Below are 22,510 nucleotides of genomic sequence, written 5' to 3' on the forward strand. Positions count from 1 at the left end.
CAATTGCGCTGGTGTGTTTCTAGAAGTTACACAATGAAAATAGCAAACGACTTGAGGCGCTGCTAGCCTTGCCGGACGCTTATGGCCGCTATAGCATCTTTTTGTGCCACTCCGATGTTGTCCTGCCTAACTTCGATCGCGATATCTGATCCCTGCGCCTCCCCTGGCCAGCCTGCTCTCTCACGAGGGTTAATCGCAAGCTCGGTTTCTCGCGCTGTTCGGTCACAGGCGCTAGCTCCCGTCCCAGGGCACAGGTCGGTCGCCGAGCCCAGGCCGTGCGCCTCAGCCAGATCGAGCTGCCCTTGAACCGCGCGGCGCCGGCGGCTCCCGCAGGGCGGAGGGTGTAGACTCTACACTGTAGAGAGAAGGGCGGAGGGCGTAAGGAGGGCGGTCGAGGGAGCACGGCGGGGCCAGGGGCGGCGAACTGCGTGCGAGCAGCAGGGAGAGCCGATCACTGCAGGCCGCTGACCTCTGCCGTTCCGACCGACCGGCGTAGCGCAGCCAGCCGCCGCCGATTGGCTCCCCGCGCCGTTTATTTCCGCCGTCACTGCGCCGGCCGTGTCGGTAATAGGGTGCTGGCGCCACCGTGCTCCTGCCTGAGCCGCGGGTACAGGGTTCAGACGGCTGTAAAATGCCGTGTGCTGCGCAGGGGGCTCTGCTAGTCACCGATAAGGCGTCAGCTAATGCCCGCTGAGTGCAAATTTGCACAGTCAGATGAGTGTATGGCCATTCATGCCCATTGCACAATCCACAGAGATTGAACTAAACTGATAAATCGTGTGTCGGTTGATATATTCGTCTTAATTTGATTTGATCAAATGATTTTAACGAACGCATGCGTTTTATCCGTAATCGTATTGGATATAGTAATTCGATTTGCCAATTGATTTGCGCCAGCCTACCACGGCCGGGGTTGCCCGCTGTTGTTTGCTGTGCTCGGCCCTGACCCCACCCCCCTTCGTTCCCCTCAGGTTGTATGTGGTCGATCTGCGGTATCCACGATCAGGGCTGGGCCGAGCGACCCGTCTTCGGCAAGATCCGCTACATGAACTACCAGGGCTGCAAGCGCAAGTTCAACGTGGACGCGTTCGTGGCCCGCTACGGCGGTAAGAAGCACAAGTACGTGCCGCCCAAGGAGTGAGGCGGGGCGCGGGGAGATCCGGCGCCACTGCCGACGTTCGGGCCGGGACAGCCGTGGTCCGACGGGACGTGACCGTTGGCACGGTCAGATGTGAGTGGTGGGACAGAGTGTGTGAGTTAGAGTGGTGTCTTGAACCCGCTGTTGTGTAGTTAGCGCGGCAGCTTAGGTTCTTGTGTCACGTGTCATGTCTCAAGAACCGTGCTAAGAGCGGTTTGTGGTGCGGTCTTCATTAGTCAGTCTTTAGTGTAACCACCACAGCGTCTCCACGGCCGGGACCGCACCACGGAGCGCTGTGCTGGTCCGGTACTCCGCCCTGCCACCTCACCTCTCAGGGAACGGAATGCCGATCGCAGTGGCGATGCGTTTTTGCGCGGTTTTATTCCGTACCTGCGGTTCTCCTAGCTCGTAAACGGTCACCTCTCGACCCCTGTGGAGGGGTGACCTTGAACCTGAAACCGCCGCCATTCTCGGCTCCTCGCCGTTCGTAAAACACTGCCCCCAGTTCGGCCTTTCGCCTCTGCATATTTATTGTCTTGGTTGTTGGGTTGGGCGTGGATGATCGGTGGCCTAGATTAGGATATGCGTTTTTGTCCATGCCATATTGGCGCTTTTAGTGATTGAGCATGCCTTTTTTCCTCACAGTCAGTTGTTGCCCAAACAAATCGTATATTTGTTGTCTGTCAGTGCCTGAATGACTGAGCTGAGGTTGTTAGTGTAAAGGAAGACCATGCAATGAACAGTCACTCTGTTCTATTAGTTTCGCCGAATCTCAATCCCCAGTCCGATTCAGACCCTCTTTTATATGTGTGATCAAGCATTGTTTTCGCTCATATTTGCTTGATAGATGTGTTGTTTTGGATGCACGAATGTACAACAACATGATCAAATTAGGTCAAGGCGCTTAAATACATCGTTTTTACAAAAGCACCTTTATTACGACACCGCACTCAAGTGCCAACAGACCTGTGAAATACGCAGTTGGGTACTCCGATGGTATACTAATCAGTAATCACAATACTCCGCCCGGCAATGTGCCGCCAAGGCAGCCGGGCTAGCAACAGATTCCTCCGTAAGGACACTATGATGAATACCGTCCTTATGCATGCTGACGTCATCAGACGGGATGTATGACGTCATACACCTCTCCAGTATAATCCGGCTGACGTTACCGGGTAGCCATCAGTCATCCGCCGATGACGTCACTCGGCGGCAGATCTGACGGGTGATGTGACGTCACTGTGTGTCCCTATGACGTCACGCGGTGGCCGCCTGCCTGCCGGCCTCCTCCGCCACCTGGTGTTTGGCGATCTGGAAGGCGGCGACCAGGGCGGCCAGCTGGAGGCTCTCGGTAGCTCCGCGGCTCAGGTGGTGCTCGATCTCCCCCAGACGGTACAGCACGTCACATTTGGCCGTCGACGGCAGGTCAACTGACGGGGGGGGGGGAGAAGGTCAACTGAGGTCACACATGGCTCCCGACGGCAGTTCAACTGACTGGGGAGACGGAAGGTCAACTAAATGAGGTACAGGACGCCTGATGGTATAGCACGTCACATTTGGCGGCTGATGGCAGGTCAATTGAGGTACGGAAAGTCAACTGAGGGTGACGGCAGAGGGTGTACTGAAGGGGAACAGCGGTTCGACAGAGGAACTTCAAAGCACGGTGCCGAAATGCATGCAGAATTGGAACTCGGCCGTCCTTGTTCTGGAAGGTAAAGGTAGTGGTGACTTGGGCTTGTCTCGAAAGTGCACAGAAGATGAAAGGGTGCCACAAAACCGTGCATATTTAGCTGTAGTTCGCGACTCAGTAACCGAATGCGTGAAAGAATGGGAGGGAGTGCAGCGCAACTAAACACGAAGAATGCGTGTTTTCTCTTCACAGCTCCCCGAAAGGAAATGATCGGATCACGTCGGCGCGGCAGTTCGTTCTGCCGGGGTAGATGACGCTAGCCTCGGATATAGATTACAGATGGCTCAACCCCTGTGGCATACGGCGAAAAGCTGCGCACTCGGACTGCTGTAGGACAGGATATGAAATTCTGTGAGGGGTGCGATACTGAAGCAGTTTGTGAACCGGTGAGGAAATACGTAGCGGACCACTTAGTGAACCTCTAGGCCCTAGGGGGTGCTGTAATAGATCAGTTTGTGAACCCCTGAGGGGCACAGTACTCACTGCGGTGGACGAGTTTGTGAACCTCTGTGAGTACGTCCTGCAGCGCCAGGCCTTTGTGCGTTTTCAGCTCTACGATCTCTGCCGGAGGGGAGGAGGGACGGTGTCAGAATGTGACGATCAAGAGACGGTCTACGATACCATAGCAGACCACCGCACTGTACAGCAACTGCGACAAATGTGCAATGTTTACTTGATTTAGTTTTTAATCATCGGTGCTTCTAGAATAGCATTCCCAGGCAACAATAACGGTGGCTGAAATCAGCTCAGCCTAATGACAAATAACTCAAAGTCGAACCCGGCAGGCGACCGTACCTCATAGTTCAGAGCTGAATCAAAGGTATCGCTAACATCCTCGGGGCCCGCAGCGACACAAACCCGCGATAGTCGTCAGCCTATAGCCTGCCTCTGGCGTCCGACCTCAGCTAAACCTCGTTCCGAAACTTCTAGCCTCACCCTGGCCGGCTTCCCTAACGTACTGCGTAGCGCAGTGGCCATGTCCTCGTTCAGCATCCAGTTGACAATGGCCGTGATGTCGGACGAGTGCGGGTGGCCGATACACGTGTATACATTGTCCTCCGTGACGGAGCCGAACGCGATCGCCGTGGCCTGGAGGATATTGAGCACGCGCCGCATGTCGCCGCCGGCCAGGTCGAGCAGCGCCTGCCGCCCGTCCGGCGACAGGTCCACGCTGTGGGGGAGGGGGGCAGTAAGATATGAGCAGCGCCTGCCGCCCGTCCGGCGACAGGTCCACGCTGTGGGGAGGGAGATCGAACAGTAAGGCATGAGCAGCGCCTGAATTTCTTCCGTCCAGCCACAAACCACGAGGTGGGGGAGTGGGCCAATCATGAGCTACACTGGGGATTAGTGGGGTTCGGCCGCCTACTCAGCCTAACGCTCATCACGCGACAGATCCACACTGCGCATGTGAAACAAGGCAGCCTCGGGGAGCTGCGAAAGAGTGGGCTACATGATATAGGGTGGGCCATGCAGTGGGATAACAGTAGGCTGCATATACACTCTGCTGTTTAACCAATCGCCACGTGACCCCTGCACTCACCCTCTCCCCTCCTGTTTGACCACGTGACCCCTGCACTCACCCCTCCTGTTTGACCACGTGGTCGAGTCGCGGCGCCACCTGCTCCGTCGCCAGGGGGCCGAACCGAAAGCGAGTGCAGCGCGACTGGATGGCCGGGATGATCTTGCTCAGGTAGTTGCAGATCAGACAGAAACGCACGTTATCTGTGTACTTCTCAATAACTGGCGGCAGATGGTTAAGCGCAAGTGAGGTAGAACCAGGGGCTCAGACCTCATATTCCCATTCTCCAACAAACAAACAAAAAATAATAATAATAACTGAGTGAGGGGAACGAATATCTTTTCAGACACAATCGAAAAAGTTATCGATAAAGCACTGAAATATTAACGAAAACGGCGACAAAAATGAAACAGATTTATAGATGTGTTCATGACACATTTTTCGTCATCAATGACACTGACACCACTTCCAACAAACAATCATCGAACACCCTTAGCATCACTCGTCTCACCGTTTTGCAGACCCTCTCCAGCCTCCCCTCCCCTCCCCATGGCAAAACTCCTTCTCGCCATCCCTGGCTGACTCCCTCTCCCTTCACCTGCCCTCATCCCCCGCTGACCCCCCCCCCCACACACACACACACCCACAACCCCCCACCCCCACCACTACCCCTCGCGACACTGACTGCGTCGCAGGGCGTTCTGCGCGTCCTTGGTCATCGCGTCAGCCTCGTCCAGGATGATGAGCTTGAAGCCGCGGTTGAAGATGGTGCGCGTGCTGGCGAAGCTCTGGATCTGGTTCCGCACGGCACCGATACCTCGGTCGTCGGAGGCGTTCAGCTCCAGGACCTGAGCGCGTGACAGGGCTTAGCTCAGCGTCCAGCGGTGACAATTGGTGTCAGTTCTAGGATCTGAGCACGTGACAGGGAGAGACGGTTTGGGACCAGCAGAGTTAGGGTTAGGTCAGCAGGAAGACACGATGGGCAATGGTGTTAAAGAGAGCACAGTGTTGACAACAGCTAGTAGCAACGCAGCGTCCTCAGAAAGCTTCAAGGCAACTATCGTGATAAATCACACAAATGGATACACTTGCGAGGGTAATTACGGAATGCCTTGAATGTCGTGGAATATTCCTATGGCATATTATGTCGTAATTGATGCAATATTTCAGATCGAAAAGTAACAGAAAATCGTCCGTTATTTATCGCAACTCAAAAACATTATCCACGGAGGATCGGTGACCAAGAAAAAAGAAAACATTGAAAATATTCCATGAACAATCAAGAGGCACCAATATTCCGAATTCCTGGCACACCACCCAGTACTCACCATGGCCTGGAACTCGCTGGGCTTGTACAGCTGTTTGGCGCAGGCCAGGATTGTAGAAGTTTTGCCCGTTCCCGGCGGTCCGTAGAACAGCAGGTGCGGGAGCGCATCCTCCTTCATAAATCGGCCGACTAGCCGCACAAGAACGTCAGTCGACATCGAACAGATTGAGGGAGCTTGTTTTGGTTATGCTTTTTGTTGAGAGAACTTCCATGAGAGAAGTACAAGCTATCAGTAAAAAAGATGATAAACGAACAGTCCAAAAAAGGGATGCTAGACTACACAGAAATAAAACATATTTGACTGAGCTGCTTCCTTTAAGAAAAAAGGCAATGATTTGTGATATCTATATCTGTCAAAAAAAATGGAACAAATGGAATGAAAATGAAAAAACGGTCTACCATATGAATAAATATGATTTATTGATGCATGTTTTGACTATGTGGTGCCTCAGATTCATAGTTGTCCTTACTTGTCTTGATGATCTCCTCATGTGATATCAGGTCTGACAGCTGCTTAGGCCTGTACTTTTCCACCCAGGGCAGATTGTCAGTCTTCTCCTCTTGAACCATTGCAGAATCTCAGAAAAAGGACAACTTTGAGCAGATCAAACCTGGTAAAAAATATACTCTATGGGTCATCTTTATCAATGTAATAGCTTATGCAATTCAGTTTGTAGAACACCCAGGAGCAGCCTGTGGTTACTGGTTGGTGACTGCATTCTTAATTCTACCATCACTATTAAGTGTTCATAGCTTCATAGATCACTATTCACTGCTATGTGTGGCATCCCTAGATAGTGATAAATGGAGCCCAGACACCAGGGTAAGAGGTGAAAAGTGGATATGAAAGATACTCAATAGAACTGAATCATTTAGCTCACTTCATAATGATCAAGAGAAAGATACCATTGACAATCAGTTGATGTCACCATCAAAGAAACTCAATCTTTCTTTTTGGCAGCAAGAGGAAGCACTGCAGCACAATTTGATGTTGAAAAGCCTTTCCACATTATATGTGATATATTTAACCAGATTAGTCAGCTGAAGTCTGGTTGGTAAATTGGCAGGTTGTAGATTGGTAGGTTGTTGTTTTTATGTTTAGGTTTAAGGTAGGTTGTAGGTTTATAGTTTATAGGTTGGTAGGTTCAAGGTTGTAGGTCAATAGCCAGCAGGTAAGGTTAGGTCAGGTTAGATTATGTTTTTATCTTCACAGTACCTCATCTACACATTAACCGGTCAGTCTTCAATTAAAAAATCTTGTTTTAATGTTTCATGACTGTCAATTTTATTAACTTTGAGCATATAGATTATAAAATATTTTTCAACTTTCAAGTGCCAAGAAGCACGGAATCAGAAAGGCAATTAGCCTATGCAAACTGAAATAAGTGGGCAGACCATCAAGAGCATGATATTCAATAGGCATTTCTTAAAATGCAAGCAATGTACGGACAAACACATAGCATGAGCCACAACTGTTATCATTTCATTATCGTGTAAATAGTATGCTATTTATTACCTACTTAAACCTTAAAACAAAACAATTGCAATGGATTGCATCTGACATCTTTTGAAACAAGGCCATAAATGCAATTAAGTTTGAGATTGAATAAGTCTAAAAACCACACCTAGTCCTAGACATCAGCAGTCAGTGCGTGAATGATTTCAATGGATTTTACCAAACCATCACAAGCTCATCTATTTAAGATTAAGAAGGGACGAGTATTTAACGATCAAGGGCCAAGGCCTTCACGCCTAAGATCAACCTAAGATGAATTTACCGCGAAATGACGATGAAAATTACTCTCTATATTGGTTATTTCGTACGTGAATGTGAATGTCACTACTGCGCTACATATGTAGACGTTTGAACAACCATGGCGCCAAAACAGACGCTATTCCACTGCTAATTTTGCAGAAACAAGCTTGTGGCAAAATTAGCATCACTTCAACTTGAAGGACATTTGGATAACAACGTACAATTTATTATTATGTAATTTTGGAATTTTGTGAAATCAAATGATATTGGTAATCTTGCAGAGCTAACTTGTCGTTTCCGCTAATCGCTATTGAAGCCATAGGTGGGGCATGGTAAAAATGCGAGGGATGTTTGTATATGTAGGCCTACACTGTCTGTGCTTTTCAGTAATGTTGCAAACGGCAACGGCAAATGGCGCCCAGTGGCGGCGGAAGCAGGGGGGCAAGGGGGGCAGCTGCACCCTAAAGTTATGGAAAGGGGCGCCTCGAAAATCTGTAGAGGAGGCAGGAAGTTAAGAGGTGCGGCAGCCATAAAGCTGAGCAGTGCGACACCGCAACTGATAAAGGCACTTGTGACACGAAGAGGGTGGCAATGACGTGGGAAAAGTATCTTTTGATATGCTGAAGAGTGGAGGGCATCCTTATCTGGAACAAATGCAGATGCTGCCGACCCTGTCGAATATATTCTTGCCAGGCGATAAAGGCTAGGAGGGCGCAGCCACTCGAGAAGCGCGCCATGCGGAAGAGGGGCGCGGCGCCTGTGTGTGGGACGAAGTTATGGATTGTTGAGTGTTATGGATTCGGCGCCTTATTCACTAGTCCACACGAAGGTATTGGAACCGTGGAACTCTTTTCGATATGCCTTATTCGGAGAATCTTATGATATGGTGATGGGGTTGTTTCTAAACGAACATTATGAAGGTTACATTTACGCTATGGAATGTACCTAACTATTTCTCGTTACATAAAAACTGTAATTCTGAACGTGTTAACAGGTACAACACATTATCAAACGTCTCTTCACTGTTTGTGTTACTACAACCGTGTATATGGTAAGGGGCGCCCAGCGGGAAGAGGCGCTTCAATATCGTTTGCACCCCTATCCTAGAATACCTTCCGCCGCCACTGATGGCGCCGCGAATTCTTGTGCTTCATCAGCAGCTCCATACCTAGGTCCTACTATATGTAGAGAACCGCAATTAGTTTGTGGGTGTGGCCCGTGACCCGTGTGGGTGTTCGGTTCGGTAATCAGCAGCCAGGGCTGCGGAGTGGATGCATTTTTGGTGACACCAACTCTGGTTCTGGCTTTCAAAAACCAACTTCGACTCCGACTCCGACTCCGACTCCGGGCGAATTGTCGACTCCAACCCACTCCAACTCCGACCCCGACTCCGGCTCCGGTTTCCAAAATAGCCGACTCCGACTCGAACTCCGGTCACAAGTACAGCTGTCGACTCAGACCGACTCAGATCCAGACTCAGACTCGGCAGCCCTGCCGGTATAACCGCAAATCCACCGTCCAAGCACGGGGCGCCATCTGTTTCGGCCCCAAAACCAAGCATTCCCTGCCCAGGCGCGCTAGGGAGGAGGTTTACGGTGCCTGAACACCGAAAATGCCTACAATTATCTGTCTATGATCACTGAGCTAAGCAACTCTGTAGTCTATGCGACTGACTGTGTTCCGCGCACCTGCGCGGGGCGGTCATTCGCCCCCCCCCTCCCCCTTGATCTCTTTCGTAAATAGCGGGAAAACCTTTATTAAATTAATTTGCCTCTCCGGCCCATAATAAGTTTAGGGGATCCTGCCTGTCCCTTATTTTTCACAAATACTCGTATTATCTAATTTTAGCGCGAATGACACCATTCACGACTAACTCTGTCTAACTACCTAATGCACTGTTTGCCATTTGATGATATGTCATATGAAGGTCGTCTGCATGAAGTCATCAAAGTTCAACTTTTTTCTCAAATAACGTCCTATACAGAAAAGAGGCGCAGCCGTGCGAATTATCTCATTACGTGCTCGTAAGAATTGTACCTACCTAGACCTTGTCCGCCTGCGTCCCATGTCGTTCCGCTTCTTGCTTCGTTTTCGAGATCTTATAGGCCGACGGGGGGGGGGGGGCAGATATCCCCCGTACCTAATAGTTGCGAAGTTGGGCCGGGACCCCGCAGGTACGCGGGTTACCACAGAAAGTATAGCCACCAAAATTTGGATCATAATTCATACAATCATACGGTTTATTTTATAGCAGTTGGACCTCTTTATTCTTTTGGCCTTGGGGCGACGAACGAGCGAGCATCATAGTGGCGAGCCAGGAACGTGAATACCCGCGAGGAGTATTGTACTTCTCACTGACTCGCGCACGGTACCCTACAAACCCGGTCTCTAACGGTGTGCCAAATTTGAGCACAATCGGTTCAGTCATTCTTGAAAAATCGCCGTATGCGATTTCCTCAGTTGTTTCAAATACGGTGACCCTAAGTGAGCTTGAGGGGTCAAGTTAACGTTTTTGCCTATTGCACCCTAACTCAGCAGCACGGGACCGAGCCAGGCGAAATTGCCGCCATTCGATCTGCCGCATGAGTTTTCATCAGCCGTTTCGGATATTGTAACCTCGGGTAAGTGATAGGATTGCTGACATAGGCGAACACTTTGAGTTGACCCTCGAGGTAACCAACCTTGAGGTCACCATATTTGAAACGGTTGATGAAATTCCAATATCAACTGGTGCGTGATGTTTTCGACGTGCTACTCTTGATCTACCCAAATCCCAATATATGACTGAAATTGGCGGAGGGTTTAAATTGAGTCCTCAAGGTCACCCAGGTCACCTGAGGTCACCCTTTTGAAAGGGCTGATATAATCGCGTGCGCGAGAAGTGTGTCGAGTTAGATGACTGGTGCTGCGCACGAATACTCTCTGCCTCGTAAGTCGTAGAAAACAAGTACCTACGCAGCTCCACGTTTGCCGCTGGTCTCGCCGTCGCCGGCACTGCGTCGGTCGGGCAGGATGCGGCTAAAAATAGACTCCTGAGAGCCACACGCAGGCTGTGATGTTTGGTTCAGCCATTGAGCAACGGTAGACATCCGCCCTGCATCTAGAGTTGAGCTGAATGTAAACATAGGAAGTCGCTTAAGTGAATCATACATTTGACCACTAATAACAATAGCTCGATAGGTAATCTCCTTCGTTGCCGACTGCCGTAGTCGCCACTTTTTATACCAACATGTAGTTATTTTGTTCATCTAATGCCGGACCTCGTTTATTGTGAAAATGTGTCGTTTGATAAACGTTTACATTCACGAAGGAACGGCGGGCGGATCCTGCTACATGATGGACAGAAACGGAGTTGACGACTTCGCAAATATACAATGACGCCAAAACAATGAAGCGCTAACGGATGCATCCTCTTAACGGGAAAACCCTCCTGCGAGAACTGTGCTCCGACTCGCTGACCCGACAGTCGTTTCCCTTTGTCTATACCGTTCCTTGGCCCAGAGCGGTACAAGAGCTTCCACGCTGTGGGTGCATGAATCACGAGGAGAGCCGGATTTGAAAATACCCAAATATTTATCATCCATGACAAATTGATGTTGACGTCATATAAAAATATATAATATCCGAAAACGCCAATAAAGATAACAGTCTATCCAACTTTTTCCGAGCAGAAAAATCGTCACTGCGGTCAAAATACGGCCGGTGAGGAGTGCATGCCAATTCCTATAGACATACGTACGTATTTACAAACGATTAACGAACACAGAGATGCATTTGTCCTCTGTAATTGCACCATAATTCGCCATGTTTACCAAAGAGGAATTAACAGAATCGCCACATAGCGACAGCGCTGAATGGCGATGATCTGCGAGAGAAAGAGCCCTGCAGATTCACATATAAAGTAAGGAAACAGCGAAATAAAACAAGAAAACGAAGCGTCAAAGAATCAAGTGCCGAAATAGGCCACATATGTATTTTAAAGCACACGAAAAAAATGTGTTGCTGGAGCAGATCTTAATCACCTGCGAGATCTCTTCAAATAACTACTACATGACATAATGATGTAACCTACTGCAGGTTCTTTTTACGTGCAGACACGACAGGAGGTGCACAAAAGCTGGCCAAATGTGCGATGTGCATATATGTAAATACTGCACACATACACAACTTTCATCACAGTTGGAAGCGTCACTTTATCACATTACATTACGTTGTATTATTCATTTTGACAGCCGATAAGGCGCAGACCGAAAGCCGGGGCTGGGTAGCAAGTCCAACTTGTCTATAAGATATCTTAGCGTTTCGGATATGCTTGCCGATCACATTACTTCTTTCCGTTTCGTATTTTCAAGATTTCAATTATTCGGATTCCGCAAGCTTCCGTTAGAGTCCTGCTCAGTGAAACTGCGCAGCCCCGACGGCATTCAGGAGTCAGGACATGACCCATGACTCTCTCTGGGACATGACTATGATTCCCTTCTGCTGAAGGTATTCGGGACATGACTCTTGCTCTCTCCTGTTGACCTCATTTAGGACATGACTCTGGCTCTCTTATCTCGACGCGACAGGCAGGAGGCGATGACGCAGTCGACGATCTCGACGAAGGTGAGCAGCGATCCGCCGAGCATGAGGCCCAGGTTGCCGCCGACGTCGGAGATGAACGCGTCCGCCGAGTACGCCTCGCGCTCGGCCACGAGCTCCTCGACGTCAGAGAGCCTCAACATCACGGCTCCGATGGTGGCGTTGCGCGCCTCCGGGAACGACAGGTAGATGCTGGTCTCCTCCGCGTGCCACTTTTCGTGCTCCTCCAGCTGGTACTGGTCGGCGCGGCAGGGCGGTGCGCACAGGCACTCGGCCGTCCACGACAGGAACGCTGTCTCGTCCACGCCCTGGTGCGTGTCCATGGAGGCGGCGCTGAGCTCCTCCATCGTGGCACACGAGGTCGTGTCGGGTGGGTACGCGGTCCGGGGCACCCAGGGCACAGAGCAGGGTGGCCCCTGGTCGGCCGACGGCGGCGCGCCCGCTGTCATACTCTCCATCATGCAGGAGCCCAGGCACTGCTGTTGGGCGTACAACGCGTCGCGCTTAGTGCTGCACCCCTTGCCCTCGCCGTTGGGAAGGGCCTCCGTGACACGCCGGAATACCTTCACCTCGTGCAGCCGGTTCCCGAAGACCTTCACCGAGGCGGTCAGCCCCGAGAGGAAGAGAAAGTCGTTGAAGTGCACGTCCTGTGGATGAAGGTATACGTGCCAGCCGTTGTGCTCAAATTCGTCCAGCGGCTCAAGCTCATGAAACCCCAGCATGAGCTGAGCGCTGACCAGCCGCCTGGTGACCGTGACGTTGGTGTTGAAGGTGGTGCACTGGCCGTTGAGAAGGGTCGGTGCGGAGGCAAGCGTCCCAACGTCGGTGCAGTTGCTCCCGTTCACCATGCAAAAGAACACCATGTCGTCCCAGCCGTACGAGGCCTCCGCGTAGAACTGGTCGAGTCCGTCGAACGAGCTCCAGTTGAGTGTCTGGTAGCCGAGCCGGTGCCAGCTGGGCCAGCTGGCCGCCCCGGCCGGCTGGTGGCGCAGTACGACGCTCTTCTTGAACCGGTTGCCGTGGCAGACGGTGACGGCCGGCAGCGGGATGTCCGTGACGGTGCGGCGGGACCAGGTGCGCACGGTGCCGCCCTCGGTGAGGCGCAGCACGCACAGGCGCAGCTGGACGCACAGCCACACCAGCAGGCAGACGATGATGGTCAGCCAGATGGCGCGCCGCAGCCAGAACGCCGCTGTCGGGGGAGGGGGGGGGGGACGAATGGAGGGACGTCAGCTGGACACAGGCGTCCCGACAAGCTTATAATAAGTTAATAACGTCCTGACATTCTTACGTACGATGTAAGCATTGGATGGCGTAAAAATGAGCCGAGGTATCTCATCGCGAGCGGTATTGTTTGTTGGGAATTATTGTCAACAACTCAGCACACGATTACCTTGAAATCTCTAGATTTCCCTTCTCACGAATATTTCTTGTTGCAAGTGTGTGGCGTGGGAATAATAAGTAGCGAGCAAATTGAAATTTTTAGAAACTCTACAGGTATTACATTTTTTGTTGAATGTTTAGCCGTCTAGATTTTTTTTATAAAAATTTGTCCGAACTTTTGATGGGAAGGATTCACAAGGACAGAGCCACCGCTAAGCGAAGCTTGTTGCGATGACCCTGCCCTCTACCCTCCGATCGCGCAATTCCGATTCTATGGCAGAATTTGGAGTCCAAAGTTTAACGTGCGCACAAAGCCGCGCACGGCCGGTCCCCTCGCTGACTTCGCCTGGCTGCGGCCTGCCACCAACCGCAACCATACCTGTCAGGAGGCCCATAAATGTCGAGCGCCCGTCGCGCTTCGAACCCGGACTGTTATAACCGGGAACGCGTGCTCTCACCACGCGGAGTCCAACGCTCTAACCAACTGAGCTACGGGACCGGCTTAGTAGATTTATCGGCTTAGTTGCATTTATTTGTTACAAATGTTAAAGATCAGTTATTATTAGCGACATTACATGTAATTTAAATCGAGCTAAGCCCCACTCGCATCTCGTAGCCTTTTCATCGCCAATTATCATCCCACCGAGGCCACTTTACCACAAAAGGGCGACCCATTTGCGGGGATTCTGAGAACCTAACGTAAAACATTCGCTGGATAGTACATAGACTGTGCCGCAATGTCACCGTCGGTGAATATATGAACCCAGCTAGATAAGCGCCACGGCCACGCACTTGGCAGCGCGAGCCTTCTATTTCCAGAAAAACCGCCCTGAACATGCACCAGTCAAGTCACCAAGCCGGCCCCGGCTAGGTTACCGCGTGTTACCATCCTGAACATTTTGTCTACCTACAGGTAAAATCATCATGAGTATCGAATGAAGGACGATTTTCGAAATTTGCTCTCATGACTCTTATACAAGTATACTCGTATATACTTATACTCGTAGCATACAAACCATCTAATTCAGTTGCTCCAGTATCAGATCCCGTTTAAAACCATACCTACCTACACCCTAGCAGGCAGGCATGCTAGACGGGGTTTCCAACGGAAGCACATATCCAACGAAAGCAAACTTATTATAGGTATTAACCAGTCTACAGTGTACCAGTGTAACCAGTGTACTTTGCCGAAGGTATGACAAGTAATTAAAAATCAGGCATATAATATGTTTTACTCATTTTGTTAGCTATCTATCGCATAGTTGCTGCGGCCAGTTCATCCTATCGGCAGGCTTGCACGCCTCTCCTATGCGATTATCAGCACCTCTTCAAAAGAATGTCTTTATACACATGCTTATAAATAGGTTCTAATACAAATGTCGAACCAATAGCGCTCATTCTGTCGGTATTGTAGAAGTGTTAGCGGTCGTCACGTCGCGACACTGAAGCAGCAGGGTTTAATCAAAGCGATGGCATCGGTTTTACGACATTGATACGCTCAGTAACGGCATCGGAATTGCGAGAGCGTTACTTGCCATTTTGCTCCATTTGGCTGAACTACCGCTGTTAAATCTTTCAGGACACAATTTGTGCTCATTGATACCTAGACACTACCTAAACGTTAATGAAAGTACAAATGACGTTAGACGTACGTCATTCCATGGGCAAGGATATAAAGATGATAGTATATAATGGCCGTTTTCACGACGGGCTATCTGGCGAATGCACCTGATTTGACCAAATCTGCACCTAATTTCTTTTACAGCAAATATCTTCATTTTATGAATTTACCCCGCGTTCGATGTCTCCCGGACGACGAAGATTCTATGCCGTCCGGGCCCAAAATGCCGTTCGATGTCGCGCGGACGGCAAAGATTCTACGCGACGTCACGTAGAATCTTTGCCGTCCGCGCAGAATCTTTTGAGCGTACTACGGTGGGCAGACAGGCAATGATGGCGCGTATTTCAAAAGCGGCGCGGCAGCTGTTTGCAGAAGTTGTTGACATTTGTGCTCGGTGTCTATGGAAACGTTAACTTGGGCCTTTTTCGAAACTGACGCACATTGTGTAAGTGGCGCACAAAATGGCCGGTCTCGTCGTCCGACTGTGTGCTTCATCGAACGCAAAATAGAATATTCTGCGCAGAATGTTCTTCGTCCGAGGACACATCGAACGCGGCCTTATTTCAGTGTTTTAATCGATGATGCCATCTGATAATATGACAAAGCAGGCATATAAGCAATTAGTAAATCCCTAGCTGATAACTGCTAAGAAACACACTGAACCTGATTTGACCAAATCTGCACCTAATCTGTACCAGATGTGCACCAAATGTGTACCAGATGACCGTCGTGAAAACGGCTAATAGATCCGTCATGGATACCGTCCCATTATTGTTTGAACGGAGTTATAAATTGGTTTGTGTGTTTGAAAAATAACGATTCAACAGTTAAATGTTAGAAACATAAAAGTGTATGAATCGAAACAATAAAAATGGTCTCGAAAATGTAGGCAATAAAGCCGCAGCCAATACAGTTCAGGATATTAGCAGAAACCTCTAGGCGATGTGGGAACTGCGTATCGAATACACGAGCTTTGGACCCATGTTGGCGTTTTTTTTTTCACGGCATGTTCAATGTTCATAGAAGTTAAGAGTACTGGGTAACTTAACCTTTTCATTTTTATGTGTTTTTAAGCCTAACATGTAAAAACAAAAATCATTCTCAGCCTTCAAGCTACAAATGGCTATTAGTCCGCATTTTGAGGCCGCTGCTCACCCGGGTTGAAGACGAGCGCCATGCCGGTGATGCTGAGCTGGTCGACGGTGATGCCGGCCGACCTGGGCCGCCGCTCGGTGCCCGTCCACCGGTGGTCGGCCCTCTCCCGGAACATCTTCACCCCGTCCCCGGAGAGGGGGCCGAGCGCGGCCTTCTCGGGCCCGGCCGGGCCACCGGTCCGGTCGGGCAGCACGATCGAGATGACGGTGGAGCCGGAGTGCGGCCCGGCCTCGCCGTCCGGTCCCATGGCCGCCGACGCTCGGAGCCGGAGCCGGAGCCGCCCGGCCTGCCGCCACCGCCGCCCCCGACTGGCGCGGGCCACACCGCGCTGAACGCGCTGTTGACCACCGCCGCCGCGGGGGCGGCGTGGGAGGGACTGGGGAGCGGGGCATTACTTACAGAAGGCTACTGTGGTGTTTGCCAGCACGGCGTAATGATACCCTCTTCATCAGACTCTATCAAAACACGATGTCATTGGGCGGAAGCATGCTTCTATTGCTCAATAGTTAACTGAACCTGAAGACAGAAGATTGGTTGAAAACTCATTAAATCATGTGGATGGTCAATTTTTCATGCACCAGGGAAACGATTATATAGAGATTATTCATAAGACAATAAAAAACTTGCGATGGACATATTCGGAAAACCGCAGTGAGGGGTGGCCGGTGTCCTCCCTCCTCAGCCTTTGGCGGGTATTGCGCATTCGTGTGTGACATCACATGTAACACCGTAAGATCAAAATATTCAACATCAAAGGACGGTCTCCAGACTTATCCCACCTCAAAATCTTCGAAGATCAACACATCTTTTAACACAGAGCTTTCGTTTTAGCTGTATTTATCTCTGTAGTGTCCGAGCTGCCGTCGACGGCCGATAGATGGCAGCAGCTCTACGCCTGAAGGTAGGCTGTGCCGCGGCGCAGGCAGGCTTGGCGGCGCAGTTTCTTAGTGCCTGCTGGATTGACGCAAGATTACTTTACTAAATATTACGGATTGACACGCATGCACCGAGACAGTTTTCAGCTGTATTTTAGGATTGGCATTTGGAATATCCTTGTAAGTAACATCAAGTCAGGCCCTACAATTCTAAGCTATAAATCAGTTTGCTGCATGGTCTACAGTAATTTGTTTATCAACAAGAGAAAAACTACAGGACCTGAAGCGATGCGAACATAAATAATTACGAGCGAGTACGAAGTGCGAAGCGAGTCTTTTCAATAAAACGGGAAATTTCAGTATGAGCGGTCCGGCCCGGCCCGGCATGTTAATAGACTTATATCTCAGCAACCTCTAGGCCAATAGGTACAGTCTGTCTTAAAAGTACCGCGCAAAGTAACGGTGGATCCATCGAGCCTGACCGAGGAAGGACTGCTAAATCTGAGTCACCGAAGCAATGGACATCCTCGTCCATTCCCCAGGTCAATTGGTTCGGTGACTTTCAAATTATAGCAGGCCCTTCCTCGGTCAGGCTTGATGGATCCACCGTCACTTTGCGCGGTACTTTTAAGACAGACTGAACATACATCTGCGGTCTCTTAGCTGGGTAGCCCCATCCCTTTTACCCCGTAAGTGACTACTCTTGATGCTGTATCGATATCTAGGTATTGAGAGAAAAAAAATCCAGGGCGTACAATTTGTAGCTATCCGTGTCCTTATTACATCCTGCGAATTTCAAAGGGCTTGGTCATCCCTCCTGTGGCTCTGACACGGTGGCAAATTGGAAAAAATGATTTGAGGTCGGGTCATTCAAAGTGGCCTGGTGACCTGACCTTGAGAGGTAGGAAGCAATAACTTGCACAAAATGTGTGAAATTCATGAGAAAACAGTCATATCAAATTTGCTATTTACGAATACCTCAGGGGGCCGGGTAACCGCTTCCCCCCTCGGTGGGCCATGGCGGCGGTTGAATCAAATATTGACTTTATTGAAATAACATGAATAACAGTGTTCATTCACCTTAACCCTCGCCCGCACATGCCATTTTCCCATCCTAAAACGCACATGGGGGTTGGTTGTCACCCCCCATCCCCGCGCCACTTCGTTCCTACTGAAGATAGAGCTTCATGGCAAAGACCAACAGATTCGTCGGGAAGAGACAAAGCCAATGGTACCCAATTTTACCTCATTAGGTCAATCATTGACCTTCCAGGTCAGGTCAAACTATAAAAATGTTGCTGTTTTGGGCCACCGTTGGAATATCACGTGCGGTGCCCAGGGGCGCGGGAACTACTTTCCGACTGGGGGGCACACCATAATAGAGATTAACCTAGGGTACCCCCAAATCTAGGTTTCTCACCGGTTTTAGGCCACTTATTTTTCACCCCTCGGATTTTTCAACAAAAAAAGAAAACATTTGCAAAAAAAGTGTGTTATTCCGTCTCAAAGCTGTGGGGGCACCGCCCCCACGGCCCCAGAGTTGGGGGGGGCAAGCTGCCCCCACTGCCCCCCGGCTCCCGCGCCTATGGCGGTGCCCGACGGCGCTGCCGTTTGTGGTGCCAAGCCAGCTAGAACAGCTCTTTATCACACTATCCGACTAGGTTTTCACTAGGGTTAGGGTTAGTGCATTCGAAATGGCCCTCGTTTGCGATTTCCTGACCGCGAGAGTGTTTCAGCCAAGGTCAGGCCAGGCCGGGCAGGGCCCCTCATGCTCAATACGAGTATTATTTTACAATAGCCGTTTTCACGACGGCCATCTGGTACACATTTGGTTCACATCTGGTGCAGATTAGGTGCAGATTTGGTCAAATTAGGTTCAGTGTGTCTCTTAGTAACTATCAGCTAGGGTTGCGCTAATTGCTTATATGCAGACTTGTGACAGCTCAAGAAAAAAGTGAGCTCGCTCAGCTCAACTCCGTCTTATCCGCTCCCGCTCAGCTCCCGCTCAGTTTAACGCGGTACAGCTCAGCTCACGTTCCGCTCAAACCGGCTGCGCTCCGCTCACGCTCAGCTCAGCTCAGCTCAGTTTCCGCTCAGCTCAGCTCAGTTTCCGCTCACCCAGCTCAGTTTCCGCTCAGCTCAGCTCAGTTTCCGCTCAGCTCAGCTCAGCTCAACTGAGTTCCCGTTCAGCTCAGCTCAGTTTCCGCTCAATTCAGCTCAGCTCAGTTTCCGCTCAGAAAAAAATGTACCGACGAAAAAATGCACGGACGAAAAATGTACAGACGAAAAAAATGCTAGACGAAAAAAGTCGGACGAAAATCTGCGGACGAAAAATTGTCCGACGAAAATCTTCTAGACGAAAAAAAAACTCACGGAATCATCTCAACTAGGCGGTGTTTCACGGCCGAGAGCAGCACGCCCACGCCGCCATCCGCTCTTGGCACCCTGCCAGGAGCTGACGTTACATTTTGGGGTAGTGTTGGAACTTGGAGATAAGAGTTTGTTTATATCTCCATGGAAACCCCATTTGACACGTGTGATAGCAGCGTGCTGTTATCAGTGAAACCTATAACACCACCCTGATCTCAACCAAGGCAATGTCAACACCATTAGAATTCATAGTCGGCGTGTTAATAAGGGAGCTTTTCCCATATAATGGACATCAGAAGGTGAGAGTTCCAGTTAGCGCCTCTGCCCCACCCCACTTTCAATAGGATATGGTTGCTTAGCCCACATTCAACCAACGAAGAGGAACTTTATTTGCTAATTCCTAATTGTAAATATTTTATGCAGAGGTAAGAACCCTTATTGATAAAATTAATTTAAATACCTGCTTAAATAACAAAGAGAAGAATGCTGAATTGTACATTGCGGAGCAGAGTGTCAAGGCGAAGCATCAAAGCCTGACAGTAGGTATTCATCTTGCAGTCAGACTTGAAACTTGAGACTGGCTGTATTAGCTTGTAAATTGGCCAAGACCCTGGTCTTCCAATTTCCATGCAATATGGGTTTAACCCGCGCCCTGGTGGGGTCTGTTTATAACGCGACCTGGTGGGGGGGGGGGCTATTTTTTGCCCCCCCCCCTCGTATCTCCGAAACTACTGGACGGATCCGAAAAATTCAAACGGCGTTCGAAAGGCCTGTCAAATTTGTCGGGGGAAACCAAATTTTATTGACCTCGGGGTCACCGATGACGTCACAGGTCAGGTCAAAGATGAAATGTTTCACCGTTCACGGGTCTTCTAGGGAATGCGCTATAACACCGAGGAAAACGCATTTTGTCGGGAATCAGCGATAGGGCGTCAGTTGCCTAGTAGATATGTTGCTGTTAGAGGTCACTGGTCATACCAGGTCAGGTCACAGGTCAGGTCACCAAAGGTCACCAAGGGTCACCACATGAACCCAACTTTACTAAGGTTATGCGATGCATGTTTTATGGCCAGTTTTTCATTTCCAACTCAATGGTGTTGGTTATAAGACCATCAGGTACGGTTTAGGTCACTTTCTGGTGGAGGTCAGGTCAAGGTCAGGTCAAAAAAGGTCAAATTTCAAAGTTGATATTTTTGCATAAAATGGGTATTGATTCGATGCAGCTCGTCACGGGGAGTCTAATGGTGGTCTTTGTTTTGCGCTATGAGGTCTAGAATTGCTGAAAATTGAGTTTGAAAATTTGACGTCATCAATTTTGAACAGTTTTTTCGCTATAACTTGGCCAAAAAAAGAGGTATCGATCTCAAATTTGGTATGTAGATAGAAGGCGGTAAGGACTATCACATATATTCCGTTTTTTCGAAATTCAAAAAACTTTTTGGATTTTTTGGCTATTCTATTCAAAAAATCTATTTTTTGATTTTTGGGGGTCAAAATCCAAAAATTTCAAAAATCCGAGATAGCAGTTTTGTAGCCCTGTCCATTCTACAGCTTTTATGTCTGTATCATTTTTCTGTATTTGCAAAGCTATAGGCCTGACAGCTCTTCCCGCGAAACCCTTTTTTGGGTCGAAAACGGCAGAACATGACGTCACTCTGACGTCATTTCCGGCCAACCTATCATAGCCTTTGAAAAAATTTTTGGTCACAATGTGTAAAATTGATGTCCGGGAGGGTACTGAAAGTTTGGTGACGATCGGCGCAGTGGTTCTGGAGATATCTCGAAAAGTCTGGAGGGGGGGGGGCAAAAAATAGCCCCCCCCCCACCAGGTCGCGGGTTAAGAAATTAAGCTTGATTAGTGATTACTATTGACTTCTTTAGAGTTTTGATATTTTTAAGTGCGATCACGAAGGCAGTGTAATTGCTCACTCCATAGCTAGCTCATAGCTGAAGCATCAAAGCCTGAGTTAATTTCCAATCATGAACTGAAAAGAATTAGAACTGGATCAGCTCTGCTCAGCTAAATCAGCTCAGCTCAATCAGCTCAGCTCAGCTCGGTCAGCTCAGCTCAGCTCAGCTCAGCTCAATCAGCTCAGTTCAGCTCAGCTCAATCAGCTCAGCTCGCTCAGATCAGCTCAGCTCAATCAGCTCAGCTCGCTCAGCTCAGCTCAGCTCAGCTCAGCTCAATCAGCTCAGCTCAGCTCAGCTCAAGCTCATTCAGCTCAGCTCAGACAGCAGCTCAGCTCAATGCATTACTGAGCCGGCTCAGCTCACAGCTCAACAATTTGGCAAAATGTTGAGCCGGCTCATGAGCTGAGCTGATTTTTGAGCCGGCTCAACTGAGCTGATCACAAGTCTGCTTATATGCCTGCTTTGTAATATTATCAGAGAGTATCATCCATTAAAACACTGAAACAAATTCATAAAATAAAGATATTTGCTGTAAGAAGAGATTAAGTGCAGATTTGGGCAAATTAGGTGCACTCGCCGGATAGCCCGTCGTGAAAACGGCTAATATTACTTTACTCATACCTAATATTACTTTACAATATTACTTTACTTTACAATCTCATACTCAATATTACTTAACGTTTTATACATTCACATATATAATGTATAAAGGAAGAATACTGATATTTTTCTTTAACTTTAACAGTTTGCTTCGCTCGCTCGCTCGTTACGAGGCTGTTTAGCGTGCGAGATGGAGCGATACGCGTGCAGCATAAGCACCATCCTGATCTGACCACCAGCACGACCAGACTTTCAACCAAACGAAAACACGTGTGCCCAGCTGTTTCTGCCTGACTCCACTCCTATGCACTCACATTTACTCACCTTCTGCCCACATTCATCCTAAGAGTGGAGCGTTGGGTCATGGGTGACCCATAGGGAGCTAGAAAGATGTGCGGTCAAGACGCAAAGGCGCTGCACTACATACATCAGGCTTGCCCCTCCGGCACGACACCAGCCCCTCTGGCGCTGTTTCGGTGTCGGCTCGGGCCGCTGCAAGGTGACGTCACCCCGGCAACGGTCCTGGCCGCCGGGCGGGCGGGCCGAGCGGGTTACGGCCGCCCGGCGCCCCTCAGTTCACCCCG

General features: G+C 49.6%; 3 protein-coding genes across 7 annotated transcripts in view; 1 reads left to right on the top strand and 2 right to left on the bottom strand.

Moving 5' to 3' along the window:
- Positions 1-1,686, top strand: part of LOC122383283 (deoxyribodipyrimidine photo-lyase-like) — a 46,544-nt gene extending 44,858 nt beyond the window's left edge. Inside the window, exon 10 of the mRNA XM_043369564.1 lies at positions 972-1,686. Within this exon, the coding sequence (XP_043225499.1) occupies positions 972-1,141 (170 nt within the window). The 3' untranslated portion in view covers positions 1,142-1,686. The remainder of the gene's footprint in view (positions 1-971) is intronic.
- Positions 1,687-2,054: 368 nt separating this feature from the next.
- Positions 2,055-7,521, bottom strand: LOC122383298 (replication factor C subunit 5-like). Of its 5 annotated transcripts, none has more exons than XM_043369597.1 (8): positions 7,499-7,521; positions 6,145-6,285; positions 5,676-5,803; positions 5,033-5,195; positions 4,409-4,568; positions 3,788-3,999; positions 3,312-3,389; positions 2,055-2,568 (listed from the first exon to the last, which is right to left on the bottom strand). In XM_043369597.1, the coding sequence occupies exons 2-8, from the start codon at positions 6,242-6,244 to the stop codon at positions 2,396-2,398; spliced, it is 1,014 nt and encodes a 337-aa protein (XP_043225532.1). In that variant the 5' UTR covers positions 6,245-6,285; positions 7,499-7,521; the 3' UTR covers positions 2,055-2,395. The 5 variants fall into 5 exon arrangements, with proteins under 5 accessions (XP_043225532.1, XP_043225524.1, XP_043225541.1 ...); XM_043369589.1 differs by lacking the exon at positions 7,499-7,521 and adding an exon at positions 7,453-7,492; XM_043369606.1 differs by lacking the exon at positions 7,499-7,521 and adding an exon at positions 7,300-7,477.
- A 3,849-nt stretch (positions 7,522-11,370) lies between these two features.
- LOC122383337 (degenerin del-1-like) lies at positions 11,371-16,479 on the bottom strand. Its single transcript, XM_043369650.1, has 2 exons — positions 16,171-16,479; positions 11,371-13,203 (listed from the first exon to the last, which is right to left on the bottom strand). Exons 1-2 carry the CDS (start codon positions 16,415-16,417, stop codon positions 11,960-11,962), a joined length of 1,491 nt encoding a protein of 496 aa, XP_043225585.1. The 5' UTR covers positions 16,418-16,479; the 3' UTR covers positions 11,371-11,959.
- Between the last annotated feature and the right edge of the window lie 6,031 nt (positions 16,480-22,510).

Source organism: Amphibalanus amphitrite, unplaced genomic scaffold (assembly GCF_019059575.1).
Source record: "Amphibalanus amphitrite isolate SeventyFive unplaced genomic scaffold, NRLGWU_Aamphi_draft 000012F_arrow, whole genome shotgun sequence".
Lineage (NCBI taxonomy): Eukaryota > Metazoa > Arthropoda > Thecostraca > Balanomorpha > Balanidae > Amphibalanus > Amphibalanus amphitrite.